At 55.2% G+C, this 19,169-nt stretch overlaps 1 protein-coding gene across 3 annotated transcripts; it reads right to left on the reverse strand.

Annotated features, from left to right (window-relative positions):
* Positions 1-6,221: 6,221 nt before the first annotated feature.
* Positions 6,222-16,931, reverse strand: ALKBH6 (alkB homolog 6). Of its 3 annotated transcripts, none has more exons than XM_074938100.1 (7): positions 16,840-16,931; positions 15,792-15,898; positions 12,225-12,293; positions 11,190-11,250; positions 9,524-9,675; positions 8,657-8,773; positions 6,222-7,119 (listed from the first exon to the last, which is right to left on the reverse strand). In XM_074938100.1, exons 2-7 carry the CDS (start codon positions 15,843-15,845, stop codon positions 6,847-6,849), a joined length of 726 nt encoding a protein of 241 aa, XP_074794201.1. In that variant the 5' UTR covers positions 15,846-15,898; positions 16,840-16,931; the 3' UTR covers positions 6,222-6,846. The 3 variants fall into 3 exon arrangements, with proteins under 3 accessions (XP_074794201.1, XP_074794204.1, XP_074794202.1); XM_074938103.1 differs by having other exon boundaries at positions 16,832-16,850; XM_074938101.1 differs by lacking the exon at positions 16,840-16,931 and adding an exon at positions 16,468-16,605.
* Positions 16,932-19,169: the final 2,238 nt, after the last annotated feature.

Genomic DNA, 19,169 nt, shown 5'->3' on the forward strand with positions numbered 1-19,169 from the left:
GGGCGCTGCCCAGACATGCAGTGACCGAGATTGGGGCCCCAAAGAGGATGAGCTTTGATACAGGTCTACACTTCAAATGCTGCAGCTGCACTGACGTAGCACCTCAATGAAGACAGGAGGGCTTCTCCCCTCAGCATAGATAACCTACCTCCCCGGGCTATATCGACTGGAGACTTCTCCAGGCGACCTAGCGCTGTCTGCACTGGGACTTAGTTTGGTTTAAGTGCATCGCGCAGGGGTGTGGATTTTTCACACCTGTGGACCGTGCAGTTAACGGGGCTCAGCAGAAGGGCCCGGGGTCTGTTCCTAGGGCCCTGTTTGCAGGTTCAGGGCTTGCGTTTGCACTGTACCTAGTGCATTTCCATTGCTACCAGAAGCAAGTGTTGAATAATCATCACAGGGCAAGTGACGTTACATCAGTCAACTTATCCAGGGGAGGGCACTCAGCCCCTGGCTGCTAGGTTGGGGTCCCAGAGACGAAGTTTAAACCCAACATTTGCTTTGAAGCTAAAAAGCAGAGTGAAACCCTTTCTAGCAGGCAGGGCCTGCTCCTGCCAGGCGCTGGGCACCTGGGACTGCCAGCAAAGCCACCAGGAAACGAAACTAGCCGGGTGCTTATTGGGCCCTCGAGACCTGCCTTCCAGTCCCAGCTCTGCCAAAGGTGAGTCACTTTCCTCATTTGGGAAGTGGGGCTAACGCTACATTGGTTAGGCAGTGAGCTCTTCGGGCAAGGAGCCACATCCGTCACATACAGCTCCTTGCAAACCGGAGCTTATAGATGCTAGGAGAATACAAAGAAGGAGGACTGTCGGGCATGATCCGGGGTTGATCCTGCCAGATCTATTTGGCAGCACGCCCCTTTAAGCCTGTGCTCCAGGAGTTCGAGCCGTGATGCTGCCCCCTGACCCCGGGCAGGGATATACTGTAAACCCAAGGGAAGCCACAAACTTTGTACTTTGTCATTGACCAGGCCACGTCTCCAACCTGGCAGCCAGGGTTAAAATGACAGAATAAATATTGACCGCGGAGTGCACACCGGCCCCTCAGATCCAGCTCCTGGTGAAGCTTCCCCAGTCAGGAATCTCCCATCCCAGCACCCCCTAAATCCAGGGGAGTCGGAGCAGCTTTGCCAGGGAAGAATGGAGCCTCATGTTTCCATTGCTGCTGTTTATGATGGTACCACCTTGCCACCCCAGCTGAGAAAGGGACCCCGATACGCCAGACAGTGCACGGATCCCCGACTGAGCCTGGTGCCCCATTGTGCCAGGTACAGCACAGACCTTGCCCCCTGCCCCACTTCAGGGGCCCCCATTGTGCCAGGTAAGAGCACAGACCTTCCCCCCCCCCCGCCCCACATCAGGGGCCCCCATTGTGCCAGGCACAGCACAACCCCTCCCCAACCAAGATCGGGGGACCCCCACTATGATAGGTGCAGCACAGACCCCTCCCCCAGCTGATATCAGAGGGCCCCATTGTGCCAGGTGCAGCAGACCCTAATCATGACCAGGGCCCCACCACGCCTATCACAGCACAACCCTGCCCCCCCCAACCAAGACTGGGCGGGGTCCCCATTGTGTTAGGTGCTGCATGGACCCCATGTGCTGGGCGCTACATAGACACAGACTCCCTGCTCCAATAACCTGACTGTTGAGTCCCCATTATTCCCCCCTTCCCTCCCCACCCTGCCCCAGCTTTGACAGATGGAGATTTGCGGCCCAGAGACCAGGTGAGATCAGCACCAATTGCCTCCCCTTTGCAGCAGCCTCAGAGAGACCAGCGATTGAAGGGGCCAGTAATGCCGGGCGCTCCAGCCAGCTGCCTTGCCCAGCGGCTGCCCTCACCGTACCTGATACGCGGACGGCTTAATTCTAATCCTCCGTGGCCCACTGGATCCGCAGTTCAACCCCAGAACCGAGGTCCATTTGCATTTCCAATGCTGATCAATTATTAACAGGTCCCGCTCCCTCCTCCACCCTGCCCTCACGGCAGCCGGGTGAGTCACACACCCGCCCGGCTGCACATCTCCCCACCTGTCTGGAGGAGATGGGCGGCGAGCTATAGCCCAGGTTCCCTCCTGGCTTTAGGAGCAGGTGGGCAGGGCTGGGAGAATGGCACAAAAGCGGCACCGTGCGGACGGAGAGAGGGGTGGAGAGGTGCCAAGTAACCTGACCCGCTCCTGCTTACCTGTCGAGGGAAGAAGCCCAGCCCAATCCAGCCACCCGGCTTGCTCAAACAAATCCGGTGCACGCAAAGCAGCTCAGTTGGTTTCAGAGAGGATCGGGCCCTTAAGTCTTAACCGGTTCAGCCCAGGGCGGGGATTTACCCTGGAACGTTACACCCCCTACCCCAGTTCATTGTTTGCAGACTCATCTGGGGGTAGAGAGGAACCGAATTCCATGGCTGGACTGCCAACCCCAGACAGATAGGGCCTGCTCTCTGTTAACGAGGGGTGAGGGAGAGCTGCCGGGAAATGCAATCCCTCTGGGGTCAGGGCGCGGCACAGGGGCCAGTGAAGCACCCAGTGTGCTGGCGCTAGCCCCAGGTTAGAGATGGGGGAAATGAGGTGCAGAAAGGGGAAGTGACTTGGTCTAAAAAACAAAAAATGCTGAGACAGTGACAGGAATAAAACCCAGGAGTCTGGTCTCCCATGCTGGCCCCCTCCCAGAGCTGGGGATAGAACCCAGGGGTCCTGCCTCCCTGCTCTAATCACTAGACCCCACTCCCCTCCCCGAGCCAAGAATAGAACCCAGGAGTCCTGGCTCTCCCTGTCCCCTGGCTCTAACCCCCCACTTTCCCTGCACAGAGCTGGAAATATCTGAGTCACAGCCCTGCTTTTTAGCCTCAAGACCATCTCAGCCCTACAAGCTAGAGGGAGTTGAGAAGGCTCTAGGGGTCGAATTTCCTTCACAAACAGGCTGGCTGATGGCAGATATCGGAAGAAAAGCAAATAGCTCTATAAAGCACTGGGATTTCCCCAAAGGGTTTAATCGGACCATCCCCATCAGGAACCCTGCTTGCATTACAGCCAAACAATGGAGACACAAATCCTGCCACATTAAACTATTGAAACTTTTACCATTAAAGAGGTAGGATCTTTTTAACCCCATCCCTCTTAAATGTGCTCACTATGCTGATCTGTCTGAAAATTAAGAAGCAGGCTCTTGTACCCGCAAAGGAAATTTCCTGGAAAGTTGGAGGGAAATTTAATGAGACGTTTGTGGGAAGACAGATTATTTAAAAAAATTTAAAAAGTGATTTTGCAATATGCAAGCAGAGCAGGCCCTTCTAGTGGCAACAGGAAGGATAGCAGTCTACTACAGCTAACAGCTGAAGGAGTTACCCTTTTAGCTCAAGAGGTAGCACGCTGTGCTGTGGATTTTGATTGTCCCGAGTTCAAGTCCCGTTGTGAACTCACTCAGTGACAACTTTCATAGCCTGGGCATTTACTTTTGCAGTTCTGCCAGCTACAGATGGGGAGGATCTGGCTGCTGCATTAGGAAAACAATCTCCATCATTTCAGGGACCGGGTGGGGGTGGGGGAAAGAGCCTGCCTGCAAAAAGACATCGCTCCCTGGACTAATGAAACGTGCAAGCAAGGGAAGAACGAGGCTGATGGGACGGAGCTTCACCCACGCCCTATGCAGCACAGACAACCATGGAGATCATGCAGAATTCAGCAGAGTCTCAGCAGCCCTGTGAGAACTTCAGGCCGGATTCACGGCTCTCCCATTCCTGCACTTTGAGGCAGGGATGTGGGGGGAAGGGAAGAGGTGGCTTGAAGCCCCCTTTGCTCTCCCTGCATTCTGGGCCTTGCCCAGCTCCCAGCAACAGTCAGAGCAACCCCGAGGCTGCTCTAAACTCACATACTCACTGGGCCCTGGGGAGCAGAGAAATGGGCATAGCGCAGTGTGCTCCAGCCAGGGCCATTTATGCTGCACAGAGCAGCTCAAGTGTAATTATCCAAAAGAATGTCAAGAGGCCTCTTGATCCTGGTCTATAAGTACCTACATGGGGGGCAGATTTCTGTGAGCGGAGGGCTCGGTAAACCAGCAGACAAAGGCGGACGTAGATCTGGACAAATTCACATAGGGAAAAAGATGCAAATTTTTAAACAGAGAGGGAATTAACCCTAGGAACTACTAACCCAGGGACAGGGGGAGTAATCTCCATCACTAGAGTCTTTAAATCAAGATTGGATGCCAATAAATCCACTCTAGCTCGACCACCAGAGGGGCTGGATGTAGGAATGGCTCAGTGGGACTCTCTGGCCTGGGCTATACAGCCCCACTCACGCACCAGGACTCATTTGTGCAAGGCATATTAGGTGTACTACAGTAGTGGCAAGGAGCCCCAGCCATGGACAAAGTCCCCATCATGCCAGGCGCTGCATAAAACACCAAAAAGAGACCGTCCCTTCTGGCCACAGACAATGGGAACTGAGCAATTTCCCCTTCATGCACACTTGTGAACCGCCAAGCTAGAATGCAGCCCGAGACACCCACAGACCTTCCCGTCTGCCCCATTTCAGCCTAGAGGAGGGGACTGAAAGGAGCCGAGACCACTGTAGGTCTATAGGGTTCAGGGTGATCCTGTCTTGTCTGACATCTCCCAGGAAGGCAGGCGAGTCCCCCGCAGTGCGGGAAAGGCTAATCGATCTATCATACTTCTATAGCAGGATGCACCTTACATTCCCCTAGGCATACCAGCTTCAGCACCTCCCCCATGCCTACAACCGACCTTCATTTGCCACAGCTTTAGACAGGTAAGGCACCCCTAGAATGCTGGCACCCCTAGGCACATGCCTATTCTGCCTAATTGGAAATATGGCCCTGTTGATAGTGCCCACCACTGTATGAGCTGAGGGTCTTACAACTCCTCTGTGAGGTAGGGCAGGGGCATTACCCCGCCAGCATACAGGTGGGGAAACTGAGGCCCAGAGCAGCTAAGCGACTTGGCCCAGGTCACACAGGAAGGCGGTGGCACAGCTAGGGCTTGAACACAGGTTTGCTGAGCCCAAGGGTAGTGCCCTGATCCCTGGGCCAGCCATCCTTCCTCCCAGAGCTGGTTCTGCTGCATCCACAGAGCGGGGGAGAGTCTGAAATCAAGGATATCCCTCCGCTGTCTCTTCAACCCCTGCTGGCTGCACCGAGACGAGAGGAGAGGCGGCGGTGGCCCTGCGCTCAACCATTCCAGCCCTGGGGCGCCGTGTTTTCACCACAGCGAGCAGCACGCTCCAGCATGTCACACAACGGCCTTCACGCCCGAGTGCAGCCGGCTCACAGGAGAACCGAGGGGGCGGGGTGCACAGATGGATCAACGCGAGCTCTTAGCCACTCACCTCCAAAGGTATTAAGAGAGTCAGAGTTGTGCAGTAAAGGCCAGATTCCCAGGGGGGTGAAAATCCATATGGACACCAATGGAGCAAGGGCCTGTACACGCCAGCTGGGGATCTGGCTCCTCCATACCTGGCTCTCGGAGCAGCCCGGCGCTTCAAGTACGTTTGCGAATGAAGCCTCATAACCTCCCCGGGAGATGGATGTATGACATTTCTCCCCATTTTACTGACGGGGAAACTGAGGCACGCAGCAAAGATGTGACTCACCCAATGCTCAAGAGTGAGTCAGTGGCAGGGGCAGGCATAGAACCCAGGCGTCCTGACTCCTGGGCTTTGAGCATGCTCTCTTCTCAGACCCGGGCTTATAGATCCCAGGGGTCCCGACTCCCAGCCCCTTCTGCTCTAACCACGAGACCCCCCCCCCCCTCCCCTCCCAGAGTCCAGAATAGAACCCAGGAGTCCTGGCTCCCAAGACCATGCCCGAAGCTCAGAATCATCTAAATACCATTAGCCTCCAGCCACCGATTCTCCCGGTATTCCTGGTTTTTGTGGTGGATTCCCCACTGGGTATCCACCTCCCGTCCATCTGGAGGCGCTCCAAGCCACTGCCGAGTACGGGCTGCTCCATACTCCAGTTCCCCATCGGCTCCAGCTTAGAAAGCACATCACTGATGGGAGGTGGATTAACAAGCCCTTAGCTGCAGCAGTTAATGGCCAATCCCTCCCCTCATCAAATGCACGGTTTCACCTACTACGCACCCAAGGGCTACGGCAGGGGCAGAGAGCGCAGGTGTGAACAGGGGGCAGGGGCAGCAGCCGGCTGAGCCGAGATCTCAGCCCGGGGAAATGGGCTCAGCGGCACAAGAGAGTTCAGAAGCAGAAATGTAACAGATCCCTCAAACAGCAGCAAGGAGCCCCCACCGAGGTGGAATGATCCACCCCTGCCTTTATTAGAGTTTATCGGTTTAAATGAACATGTTTGAATGTAGGTAGGAGCAGGCGAGCCTGCCATGCACTGCTGAAGTGCTCAGGGTGCTTTACCAACGGATAGCAACCCCTGCCATGTCCCATCCAGGGAAACTAAGGCACTGGGAGGTGGAGGGGAGAGTCCCTTAAGGTCACATGGTGAGGCAGCAACAAAAGTGGGGAGTAGGCAGCCAGGCCTTCTGGCTTCCTATCCCCTGCTCTAGCCACTAGACCCCACTCCCCTCCCAGAGCCAGGAATAGAACCCAGGAGTCCTGATACCCTGGCCTCTCGCTCTAACCACTAGACCACACTGCTTCCTGTCCAAGGCTCTGCGCCTTCGTACAGATGACCCCAGAGGCTGCTCTTCTCTTCCCCTGCGGGCGAGACGCTCTAGGGCTTGGCTCTTCCCGCTCTCCCAGTGCGCCGCAGGATGGGGTCTCTGCAGCCTTCCACGTCTGGGCCTCCCTACCCCCTCGTTGATTGCGCGTTTCGCGGCACCATTCTCCGGCAAAAGCCTGGGAAGGAGGGAAGCAAACTTCCCCCCTCACTTCCCCCTGCCCAGGAAAATGGCCGTTTTCAGCACCTTGGGGACGTGGCGGATGGTGAGCGACACCCGGGTTCCCCGGCGCAGCTCGTCCCCGAGCACCGCGCCGCAGGCCGCCACGTTGGCGACTTTCTCCGTGACGGTGTCAGAGGCGGCGGGTCGGATCCCGTGCAGGTAACGGACGTACATGTCCTCCCGCAGGACCAGGAGGCTGCGTGGCTCCAGCAGGAGGGACAGGAAGTGGCGCTGGTCCTCTGTCTGGGGCGTGGGGACCTGGGAAAGGAGAGCGGTGCACGTTCAGAACGAAACCTGGCCCTTTCTGCAGCTGCTTCCACGGGAGGATCTCAAAGCACCTGAAGGATGTTAGTTGTTTAAGCCACACAACCCCCCCGGATGTTGACAGCACCACTCCCGTCTTCCAGATGGGGAAATGGAGGCACAAACAGGGCTTTGCCTAAGACCACACAGCGAGTCAGCAGCAGGACTGGGGAACAGAACCCAGGAGTCCTTATACTCAGGCCCTGCCCCCCAGCTCTAACCACTAGACCCCACTCTCCCCTCAGAGCTAGGAACAGAAGTCCTGATTCTCAGGCCTCCAAGGCCCCAACATGTTCTAACTACTACACATCACTCCCCTCCCAGAGCTGGGGACAGAACCCATGTCCATGTGGACAAACTGGAGAAAGTCCAGAGAAGAGCAACAAAAATGATTCAAGGTCTAGAAAACATGACCTGTGAGGGAAGATTGAAAAAACTGAGTTTGTTTAGTCTGGAAAAGAGAAGACAGAGGGGACAGGATAACAATTTTCAAGTACATAAAAGGTTGTTACAAGGAAGAGGGAGAAAAATTGATCTAAACCTCCGAGGACAGAGCAAGAAGCAATGGGCTTAAATTGCAGCCAGGGAGGTTTAGGTTGGCGTCAGGGTGGTTAAGCACTGGAATAAATTGCCTAGGAAGGTTGTCAAATCTCCATCACTGGAGATTTTTAAGAGCAGGTTGGACAAACCCCTGTCAGGGATGGTCTAAATAATACTTAGTCCTGCAATGAGTGCAGGGGATGGAACTAGATGACCTCTCAAGGTTCCTTCCAGTCCTGTGAGTCTACGATAAGGTGGGCCGGGGGGGTGCATGCATACACACCTATAAGTGCATCATCCATAAACTGTATGTGAGAGAGAGAGAGAGAGAGAAGGAACAGGGATGTGTATGTGTGTACTGCTGTAGTCGTTTTTAAGCTGGATGGAGTTAAATTAAAGCACTACAAAATCCGCATGCAGACCAGCCCTGCCTAGCTTCGTGCACATCAGGGATCCCACCGCAGGGAACACGACTGGGGTTATTGGTTTCCCTGTAGTGCCTCTGGCAGAGATTTTTAAAGCTGCCCAAGAGATCTGGCCCTCAGATTAAAATGAGCAGGAACTGGTTATCCCAATTCGCCAATCGGGCTCCCCTGCCCATGGCACTGAACACACAGAGTGAAAAAAGACAGTCTCTGTCCAGCTCAGGTACTTAAGATACCACAGTGATGGGCACCAGCTGAGCGCTTCACAGTTGGAAATGGATTTACCCTCTCAACCCTCTACAGGAAGCAGGGGGGTTCTACTGGGGCAGGGGCTGCCTTTCTGTTCCAGGTTTGAACAGCTCCCAGTTCAATGCGGGTTTCTGGTCCAGGACTGGGACTCCTAGGCACTACCGTAATACACCTATTAGCAATAAAAATGTACAGCTCCCGGCACAATGGGAACCAAAGGGAAAAAAAATCAAATCCGTTATTCTCCAGGCTCTGTTTGCAATTCCTTCTGTGCTCACCTGCTCACTGTCTGCATGCTGCCCCCTACTGACGGGATGGTAGAAGTCCAGCAGCGTGTGAGATCCCAGGCTGATGGTGGTGACGGTGGGGAAGTACAGAGGTCCATCTTCATGAGGCTAGAGGGAACCAGGATGTCAAACTAAAAAGGGAAGGAGCCCCCACGCACTCCCCCAGCTCTCCTCTCTGGTACCCAGCATGAAACGCAGGAAGAAATGTCTCTACACACAGAAGACACGTGGACCAACCCATCACACACAGGCCCTGCTGCTGAGCAGATGCCTCCCTGACGTTGCCAACCTTCGCAGCCAGCGCACGTGGCAAAGCCGGGAGCGTGCATGGGGAGTACATGCCCTAAGCTCGCATGTCACTGGTACGCCACACCCTAGATACAAGCATGGCTGGCAAAGCAATCTGCTCTCTCGAAGTGAGGTCGGGGCTATCAAAAGGTGTTGGGATTAAGAGAAGATGTCGGTAGCTGGGAGTCCTGACACACAGCCTAGCCACTAGACCCCAGTCTTCTCCCAGAGCTGGGGACAGAACCCAGAAGTCCTGACTCCCATCCCCCTCCCATGCTCTAATCACTAGGCCCAATTCCTTTCCCAGAGCCAGGGACAGAACCCAGGAATCCCAACTCCCAGGCCGCCCCTGCGCTAACCATCACTCTCCTGGGAAAACCTAGTCTTGGCTATCTAGACTCCGCCTCGCTGAAATCTCCAGCCAGCAGGATTTGCCATGGTTACAGGATTTGCCCCCATAGACACGCCTCTGATCAGGTCGGGATCTGCGTCTGCCCCTCTTCACTTGCCCCCAAGTGTAGGAACTACCCTGAGGTTGAGTAACGAAGCAGCTGGCCCACGGGTAGTTACCATGATCCCCTGCCCAGGGAGGTACTCGTTCACCAGCACGTGGTTCGCCAGCTTCCCTCCAAATGCTCCGAGGGAGGAGATCTTCTCAGCATAGCTCTGCAGCCAGGCAGGCAGCTTCTCCAGTACCATCCCTTTTGGGTGGGGCAGCCCTCCTGGGAGGCAGAGGATACAGAGAGGAGCTGGCGATGAAAGAGATCCAGCTGGTCCCATCTCGCTCAGAGTGCTGGGAGATCCATGGTTGAAAAGTACTGGGCTGGATCAACCCCTACAGGCCTTTCTCCAGGGGTTCAACCAGGCTTGGTTTAAGCACCATACCACCCTAAGCAATTCCTTTCCCTCTTTCACACCTGCAACCAGCAGATCCCTAGCTCCCTAGATCTCAAAGCACTTTACACAATTTGCAGATGGGGAAACTGAGGCACAGAGAGGCAAAGTGACCTGCCCACAGTCACCCAGCTGGCCAGAGGCAGAGCCAGGAATAGAACCCAGGTGTCCAAGTCCCTGCTTAGTGCTCTATCCTCTAGGTCACTCTGTTTTCCCATCTTGGTTGTCACTTAGGCGCTCCAGCCCCTGGATCATTTTTACTGCTCTCCTCTGAACTCCCTTCCAATTTGTGCCCTGAACGGAATGCAATTAGCATATTTATTAGGTATATTACGGTAGCACTGTGGTGCCCCAGTCATGGACCAAGCCCCCATTGTGTCAGGCGCTGTACAAACCCAGAACAAAAAGACAGTCCCTGCCCCAAGGAGCTGACAAGCTAAGTAATATCCCTTGGTCCACTCACTCCAGATCTGACTCTCAGCTCCCCGGCTCAGTCATATTTGGGGCTGTATATGCAGGCCCTCCCCCCGCCACCCCATCACTATATCCTCTTTGATGCTACATCCCACTGCAAACGCCCATGCGACTGGCTGCTCTTCAGTCATTGCTGCTTCCCATGGAGGGCTGCGGATCATTTCCCACCACCCTCCAGAGGTGCTTTTGCCTGGAAGCTGATTAAACCCTGGACACACAGTGAGGTTGATAGGGATGGACGCACGCCAGAGACATCTTTGGAGAACCACCGGTGGAGGAATCTGGGTCATGGGGTCCCAGGGAGGGACCTGGTCTTAGCTCCCACCTGTGACTAATCAAGCCCCATTTATACGAGGAGAAGTTTCTGCAGGAGATCCAGATTCAGCCACACCGGTTACAGGAAAGACCTGACTGGGGAAAGCAATGGCCCAGACATCAGCAAAAGCCCGAGACCTTAGGCGGGGCCTGGGTTACCTGACTTGACCTATGTCGAGCTGCCCTTGAACAATAAACATGTCCTTGGGGAAAGGAACTGAAAACAAACACTGATGGGTAGCTGGCCTGGGGCCTTGCATGAGAGTGGGGAAACTGAGGCAGGGTCTGGCGCTGGGTTTGGGGAGATCTTGTCTCCTCAATCCTGCAGCCAGCCAGCCCAGGTCACTCACCAGCCAAATGACATTCCCTCCCTCCCTGATGCAGGCTGCTCAGCGTGGCTTCTAAAGGACAAAGCTGACACATACGGATCCTGCGCTGAGCCCAGACCAGACCATCAGCGGGAGCGAATTCCCCAGTCCCATGCACTAACCGGTCCCTGGTGCAGTGGGGGGGGGTCACCTGGGAGCCAGCGATGGGGCCGGAGAGAACTCACCCCAGTTCTGCAGCTTTCTTCCAGACAGCTGGGTCCACTTGGGCTTGGGGGCAGCATAAACCTGAGGGGATGAACGCAGGGAAGGGATGAGATGCCGGAAAGCTTTGCTTGAGAGGGGAATAACATTACGGAGAAACAGTACGAGAGGCACAAAGTATTATTTACATTAGCGCCTAGGGATGCCAACCACACCCCCCACTACACTGTGCCGGGCACTGCCTAGGCACAAAGAAAGAGACCATCCCTGCAGGCAGAGCTTATAAGCTAAATAGACAAGGCAGACAAAGGGCACGAGGGGAAACTGAGGCTCTGAGGCTAAGTGACCCACCCAAGGCCTCACAGGCAGTCTGTGGCAGAGGCGGGAATTGAACCAGGGCCCAGGCTAATGACCAAGGGGCTTCACATTAAATGAGCCTGCCCAAGGGGCCCGGGGGGAAACAGAAGCAGAAAATTAAGGATGGGCCTTAAGCACAGGGAGTGGGTGATGGGGCCCAGAACTGAATGTTTAGAGAAAGGCCGGCCCTGTGGTTAAGACCCCGGTGGGGACTCAAGAAATCCGGGTTCAATTCCTGTCTCCACCACAGATCCCACAGGCAAGGCACTTCCGTGCTTATATCTATAAAATAGGCACAACAATCCACCCTGCCTACTGAGGCTGCAAGGTCTTTGGGGCAAGAGCTGCCACTCACTCCGGGTCTGTGCAGCGCCCAGCACAATGGGGCTCTGATCTTGGTTGGGACCTCAAGGTGCTCCCATAACACGTATCATGAACTTAAGATCCCTACGGGTCCTACTACACTGAAGGGGGAGCGTCGGGCGGATTCCAGATCTACAAAAGCTGGGTCCGTCTGTGCCTGTCCGTCGGGGTCTGGGACCGAGATCTCCGTTGCAGAGAAGTGAAGTTAACGGACAAACTGCCCTGCTTTTATCCGAGTCAGGCAGGAAAATTCCTCCCTGCAAGAGCAGCGTCCGCCAAGCGCAACACTCGCTTCTCATGCCATGGGAATAATAAACCCAAATGAAAATCTCACGTACCTGGTGCAGCAGATAGGCCTCCTCCGACTCAGAGATGAAGTTTGGAATATAATAGACAGTTGGTGGAACCTGTAATTAAAACATACTAATAACACCACCAGATATTCATCAGTAGATCTCAAAAGCACTTTACAAAGGGGGTCAGTGTCATTATGCTCAGTTTACAGACTGGGAAACTGAGGCACAGAAAGGGGATGTGATTTGCCCAAGGCCACCCCGCAGGCCAGTGGCCAAGCCAGGAACAGAAGCCAGGAACAAGCTCCAGTGCAGTGCTCTATCCACTAAGCCATATGCCACCCCTGCAAAACTCTGTGCAATGAGTTTGCTGGGTCTGAGCAGGACAGGGGCCCCTTACACAAAACCACCAGTAGGCTCCATGCAAATTGCCCTTCCACTCCCCCCACCCACCCCAAAGGCGTGGGCCACATCAGCAGAGAACCCAATGGCTGAACGCACCTCTCAGCCTGAACTCTGTTCGCACGGACAGAACGGTCCTCCCTCCAGGGCAAGGCAAGTGAGAAGCTTAACGTTATTACGTCCAGGACAGCAGTATCCAGAGGCACCAGCCGAGATCGGGGCCAGGTGCTGCCCAGACAGTCCCTGCCCGAAAGAGCTCTCAGACTAAATGGACGGGGAGGGGCGGGGGATTAGTATTTCTGTGTTACAGATGGGAATGTGGGGCAGAGAGAGATGAAGCGACTTGCATAAGATCCCACAGGGAGTCTGTGACAGCAGGGAATAGACCCCCTGTCTCCAGAGCACTAGTTTAACACTCTAGTCACTAGGCCAGGGGTTCTCACTTTTTTTTTTTTTGCTGGAACCCGCTCTGAAAATATTTCAGGCTCTGACAACCCCCCCATACCATGCCACCGTTACCTTTACGCTGCTGCTGGCGGTGGAACCCGCCTTCAGAGACGGATGTCTGGCCAGCGGCCGCCGCTCTCTGCCTGCCCAGCTCTGAAGGCAGCGCAGAAGTAAGGTGGCAATACCGTTACCCCCCTACAATAGGCTTGTGACCCCCTTTTGGGTCAAAATCCCCACTGCAGTAGGCCATCCCGGTCTCAGTTACATCCACCTGTTGTCTCTGCAATCCCAGCCCAGCCCCTTCACTCCAAGGCCACCCTTCCTTTCTTGCCCCACTGCTGGCCTACAGATTGATTTTCAGGTCCGTAGCTGTACAGACGCCTCCGATACACCGCAATTCACCCAGGAATTGAAGGAGATCATCAAATCTCTCTCCAAACAACTCCAAAAGAAACTCGATAACCTCGTCCCCCACAAACCCGCCCCAAGGATCTTTTACTTGCTTCCCAAGATACACAAACAAGGGAACCCAGGCAGGCCTATTGTACCTGGCCATGGCACGCTTACCAAAGGAATAACTGAACTCATAGAAACCATCCTCAAGCCCAGTGTTTCTCAAATCCAGCCACCATGGCCACATGTGGCCACCAGGGGTTTTTCCTGCAGCAACAGCAGCCTCCTTGGCAGAGATGGGGGAGGGGGTCAAAGCAGCGCCCCTTCCCTGCTGCGCCTAGGGGCTCCAACGGCAGGCTTCAGCCCCTCTTCAGCTGGACGCTCTGGGCTTCAATCCCCCAGGGTGACGGGACTCTATGCTTCAGCTCCCCCCAAGCTTCAGCTGTGGGGCTCTGGGCTTCAGTCCCCCAGGATAGCAGGGCCCAGGGCTTCCCCACCCCAGTCCAATCATGGGGCTCCGGCTCTGGGCTTCAGCAGGGCCGGCCTTCCTGGGCACCATGGTCAAGAGGCAAGGAGCGGACGGGAGCCTGGGATGTGAGGCTGCAGAAGGGAGCTCGGGGCAATTGGGCCAGGGGGGTGGGGGGAGGAAAGAGAGCAGTGGGGCCCGGGGGACGATGGAAAACCCGAAGGGAGGCAGTGGGGGCCAGAGGTGATGGGTGGGGGGCCATGGGAGGCAGCAGGAGCTAAGGGCACCAAAATCCAACTGTACATTATTTTTGTGATTGAGTCTGCAAAATAAACCCACCCTATGTAAATAAATAATATTTGGACTTGTTTATGTGCATATTTGTTTTTCCTAAAGTATTTTAGGAAAATTTGTCAGAGCAGCCACCAGCAAGACTTGGTGGCCACACTCTGAGGCCATCCAAAAATTTGTTGCGAGGACCCTAGCCAGTCACCACACAAAGGACCAGCTTCCTCCAGGACACAACCAACTTCCTCCAGAAACTCCACAGCATTAACCACCACCTTCAGATCATCATCCTTGCCACCTTGGGTGTCACCTCCCTCCACACTAAAATCCCTCACAACAACAGCATGGGCACCTGCCTCAAATACCTACAAGACAGACAATGGACAACACTGGGATACCCACCCCAATCGCCAAACTCATCCACGTCATCCTCACCCTTAACCATTTTACATTCAACACCACTTTGTCCAGACCATGGGAACAGCTCTGGATACTAGGATGGCTCCCCAGTATGCCAATGTCTTCATGGGCCACCGTGAGGAAGATTTTCTGGACAAAGGCACCACAAAACCAATGATGTACCTGTGACATCAATATTTTCATCCTCTGGACAGATGACCTGACCTCTCACATAGATTTCCATCACAACTTCAACAACCACCCCACAACCATCAAACTGTAGAACACTCCTGCACCAGTGTCAACTTCCCGAATGCCACGATCCGCTTCAACAACGGAACCCTACAGACAACTATCTATTCTACAAGAAACCCACGAATCAACACATTTGCCTTCACAGATCCAGTAAGCACCTCAAACACACCAAGAAATCTGTTCTCTCTGTACTGAGGCACTCCGATACCACAGAATAAACTCCAAGGAGGAAGTCCAGGATACACACCTTAACACACTTAAAACCACCTGCACCGAACAAGGACACTCCACCAGAGAAGTAGATCGTATCCTGGAACAGGCCACCCAAATATCCCAAGAGAACCTGCTTCAATACAGAACAAAACCCCCTCCAACTGTACCCCCTTAGTAGGGGGACCAGATGTCCCAATTTTATAGGGACAGTCCTGATAGTTGGGGCTTTTTTCATATGGGCTCCTATTACCCCCCCCACCCCGATTTTTCACATTTGCTATCTGGTCACCCTACTCCTTAGTTGTCACCGACCAGCCCATACTGGAACCCCTACAGGGTAACATTAAACAATTCCAACCTATACTCGACAGGGATCACAACCTGAAAGAAATCCTGGCCAAATCCCCTCTTCTGGCTTTCACACCAACCTTGCTAAGCTCATCATCAGGAGCATGTTCCCCCCAGACCAGGGCCCACCAACTCAAAGCGGCACCAGACCATACCAGAACAACAGACGCGAAACCTGCAGGCATATCTCCACTGCTATAATGCTCAATAACCCCTGCCACCCCAAACTCACCTTTCAAAACCCATGGTTTTTACACATGCCCCAACAACTAAGTGGGTAAAACCAGACGATCTCATCTCTCTCAAATGAACGTTAGGGTTTTGCACCAGTGCATAACAACCAGATAAAACCCCCAGTTCCCCCTATTGCCACTTCCCAGCTACGTTCCCCGCCTGGTTACCTGCTCTAAACGAAACATCTCCAGCGCAAGTATCTTGGCACATGGCTCCTCCATCTCAAAGGAGGGGCCTGCAATGGCTGGAAGGTCTAGTCTTCTGGGTCCCCCTCCTGGAACCGTTGCAGATCCATGGAAAGGAAGCAGAGGAGGCACCATTAGCTACCTGAGAGCTAGCCAAGCGCACACTGCAAACAGAAGCGAGACCATCAGGGTCTCCAAGCTGCAGGGAGAGCTCCAACAGGAACAGTTGGCACTGCAACAGTAGCTCTCAACCAGGGGCACACATACCCCTGGGGATACACAGAGATCTTCCAGGGGGTACGTCAACTCATCTGGATCGGTGTTTCTCAACCTGGCAGTCACGCCCCCCCCCCCCCCCAAGGGTCACAGGGCAGGGTTTAGCGGTGTTACAAGTGCACGGCTGGCACTAGGGGGTGGCAAGCAGGACCACTGCCCAGGGCCCTATGCCACAGGGAGCTTGTAAAGTTATATTACATGCTTCAGCCCCGGGCAGCAGAGCTCAGGCTTGATCCTCAGGTGGCGGGGCTCAGGCCTGACTCCTGAAAGTCAAGTCTGGAAAGGGTGAGAACCACCGGCCTACAGCACACACGGGCCTTAGTACCGTGAATGGACCAACGCTTGCAATCCCCACTCCGCTTATGGGCAGGGTTATCCTCACCTCACGTACGGGGAAACTGAGGCAGGGAGAGAGGAAGCGTTCAAACGGGCAGAGCCGAGAACAGAACCCAAGAGTCCTGACTCCCAGGACACTAACCTCTGAACCCCACTCCCCCTCCCAGAGCTAGGAACAGAACCCAGGAGTCCTGGCTTCCCCCACCCGTAACCAGTCACGCAGAGAACCCAGGAGTCCGGGCTCCCAGCCCCCCCACTCCAAGCCAGGGAGAGAGAACCCAGGAGTCCGGGCTCCCAGCCCCCAAGCCAGGGAGAGAGAACCCAGGAGTCCGGGCTCCCAGCCCCCAAGCCAGGGAGAGAGAACCCAGGAGTCCGGCCCCCCAACCCCGCAAGCCAGGGAGAGAACCCACGGAACCACCTGGCGAGTCGCAAAGGCTCACGGGAAAAGCGCTCCGCTGCTGAGGCCCCTCCCCCCGCCTGAGGCACGAGCACAACCACTTCCGGCTGCCCCTTGATAGAGGTCCCCTCCCCCCCCAGCCCCTGAGAAGCCACGGCTGAGCCAATCAGCGGTGGGGGGAAAGGGTAAGCGGGGGGGAGGGAACCAATCGGCTCTTGCGATAGGCGGGGCAGGCCGCAGCCAATGGGCTGAGGGCGGAGGCGGGCCTTGGGCGCCTCCGGGTTCTAGGCGGCGGCGGCGGCGTCGCACGCGCCCCCTGGCTGCCAGCAGCGGCCGCGTGCTGCAGCCCATCCCCGTGGCCTCCCGCCGCTCGCGGGTACGGCAGCAGCAGAGGGTCCCCCAGCTCCCCACACCACAGCTACCCGGCTGCCCCCTCCCGGGGTCACCCCTTGCAGCGTCTCCCGGGTGCTGCGCCAGGGTGTGGGGTGTCTCGGGGGTGGCTCCCCTTACCCAGCAGGGCACGGGGGGTACGGCTTCCACCAGCTGGGTGCTGTCTCTGGACACCCCCCCCCGTTCCTCCCCAGCACGCTCTTTCTTATTTCAGGGACTCCCTGCGACCTCCACCCCTGCATCACACCAGGGGCTCCGCATGTCCCACATTCTTCCCCCCCATCTCTGGGGCTCTGTGTGCCCCCCATTCTCCTTCCCCCCCACCATCCCGGGGGCTCTGTGTGCCCCCCATTCCTCCCCAGGGCCGCCCCCCATAACATTGTCTCCTGTTCTCCCCATTCATGCCAGGGGCTTGTGTCCCCCATTTCCCATTCCCCCCATAACAGGGTCAGAAGAACGGCCAGAGTGGGTCAGACCAAGGGTCCTTCTAGCCCAGTGTCCTGTCTCCCGACAGTGGCCAGTGCCAGGTGCCCCAGAGGGAGTGAACAGAACAGGTCATCATCAAGTGATCCATCCCCTGTTGCCCAATATCCCCCCAGCCAGAGGTTCTGTGTGCCCCCCATTCCCTCCTCCTCCCATACCAGGGTCTCCCATTCTCCCTCTATGCCAGCAGCTCTGTGTCCACCCTCTTCTGCCCCATGGCAAGGGCTGTGTGTGCATTCTCAACCCCTCCCCATTATCCCTCTTCTTTCTGTCTGAGTGATAAGTCATTCAGGACGTCAGCTCTACTGGGAGGATAGGCAGAGCCGAGATGGGGGCTTGTTATGCTGGAATGCATGAATAGCTGCAATCTGCTCTGTTGGGAAGGACGGCCGAGCCGCCGGAGAGCTCAGAGGCAGGGCTGGAGCGGGTCGAAAGAGAGATTAAGTCCATACTCCAGAAAGAGAGAGAAGGTGGCATCTTAAAGCCTCCGCTGAGAATCTCAAATTATTATTTTTTTAAGTTAATTTTCTTGCCCTCACAGTTGCAGGGGAAAAGGGGGATTCTAAACTTAGACACTGCAGAGGCTTTCGTTTTAAATGCCCCGCTGACCTGAGATGCCACCTTCCCTCTCCTCATATTATTACAGTACTTCCAAAGAGGAGCTGGGAATGGGGGGGAGGCAGGGGGATGGGACAGAACAGCACTGAGAGGAGTGAAAGCCAGAGGCCGTTTACACAATGCACATAGAAACACTCTTTATTAATGACAGATAAGCAATAGGCATACTGATTTCTTCTCATGCTGAGTTTTCCAGAGATCCTGGATGGAAGGGGAAAGGGACAAGGCATGCAGAGTTAACAGCGAGATCATCAGCGGGAGTAACAAGCCACTCGCTAAACCATTTACAAGGAGAATGGGTTACAAATTTTAAAAATAGTGTTAAAGAAACTCCATCCGACGTGATTTCTATTATACAAACACTGAGGCCATGGCGGGGACCACTGCAAAGGAGTCAGAGCCGGACTAGGGCCAGGTTAGCATTTTGACAGCGGTCCCCGATGATGGTTAGCATCAGGAACGCAGGCCCGGCCGGGGTGACTCAAGGTCCGGATGAAATGGGGGAAGGCCCAGGGTACCCCCTCGTGACCAGGACAAAGCTGAGCAATTGCAGGTTTTTTATTGCTAGTAAAAAGAAAATGAGAAAGCGGGAGTCTTTTTATTGGGCTAGAGAGGAAGCAAAGGGGATGAGGCTATGCGTGTGTTTAGTACTCATAACAGCTGACAGGGATGGAGATGCATGTCGGGGGCAGCTTTAGGGGCCAGCCCTGGCTTCCTATTCCCAAGGCTCCTTTCCCAGTGTCAGGAATAGAACCGAGGAGTCCTGGCTTTTCCCAGCTCTCACAAAATGTAACAGAAAGACATAGAGGAAGGCAGAGGATTTGGAGATGGTGGTTAGAATTCTGGCCTGGTGCACAAGC

Source organism: Natator depressus, chromosome 23 (genome assembly GCF_965152275.1).
Source record: "Natator depressus isolate rNatDep1 chromosome 23, rNatDep2.hap1, whole genome shotgun sequence".
NCBI lineage: Eukaryota > Metazoa > Chordata > Testudines > Cheloniidae > Natator > Natator depressus.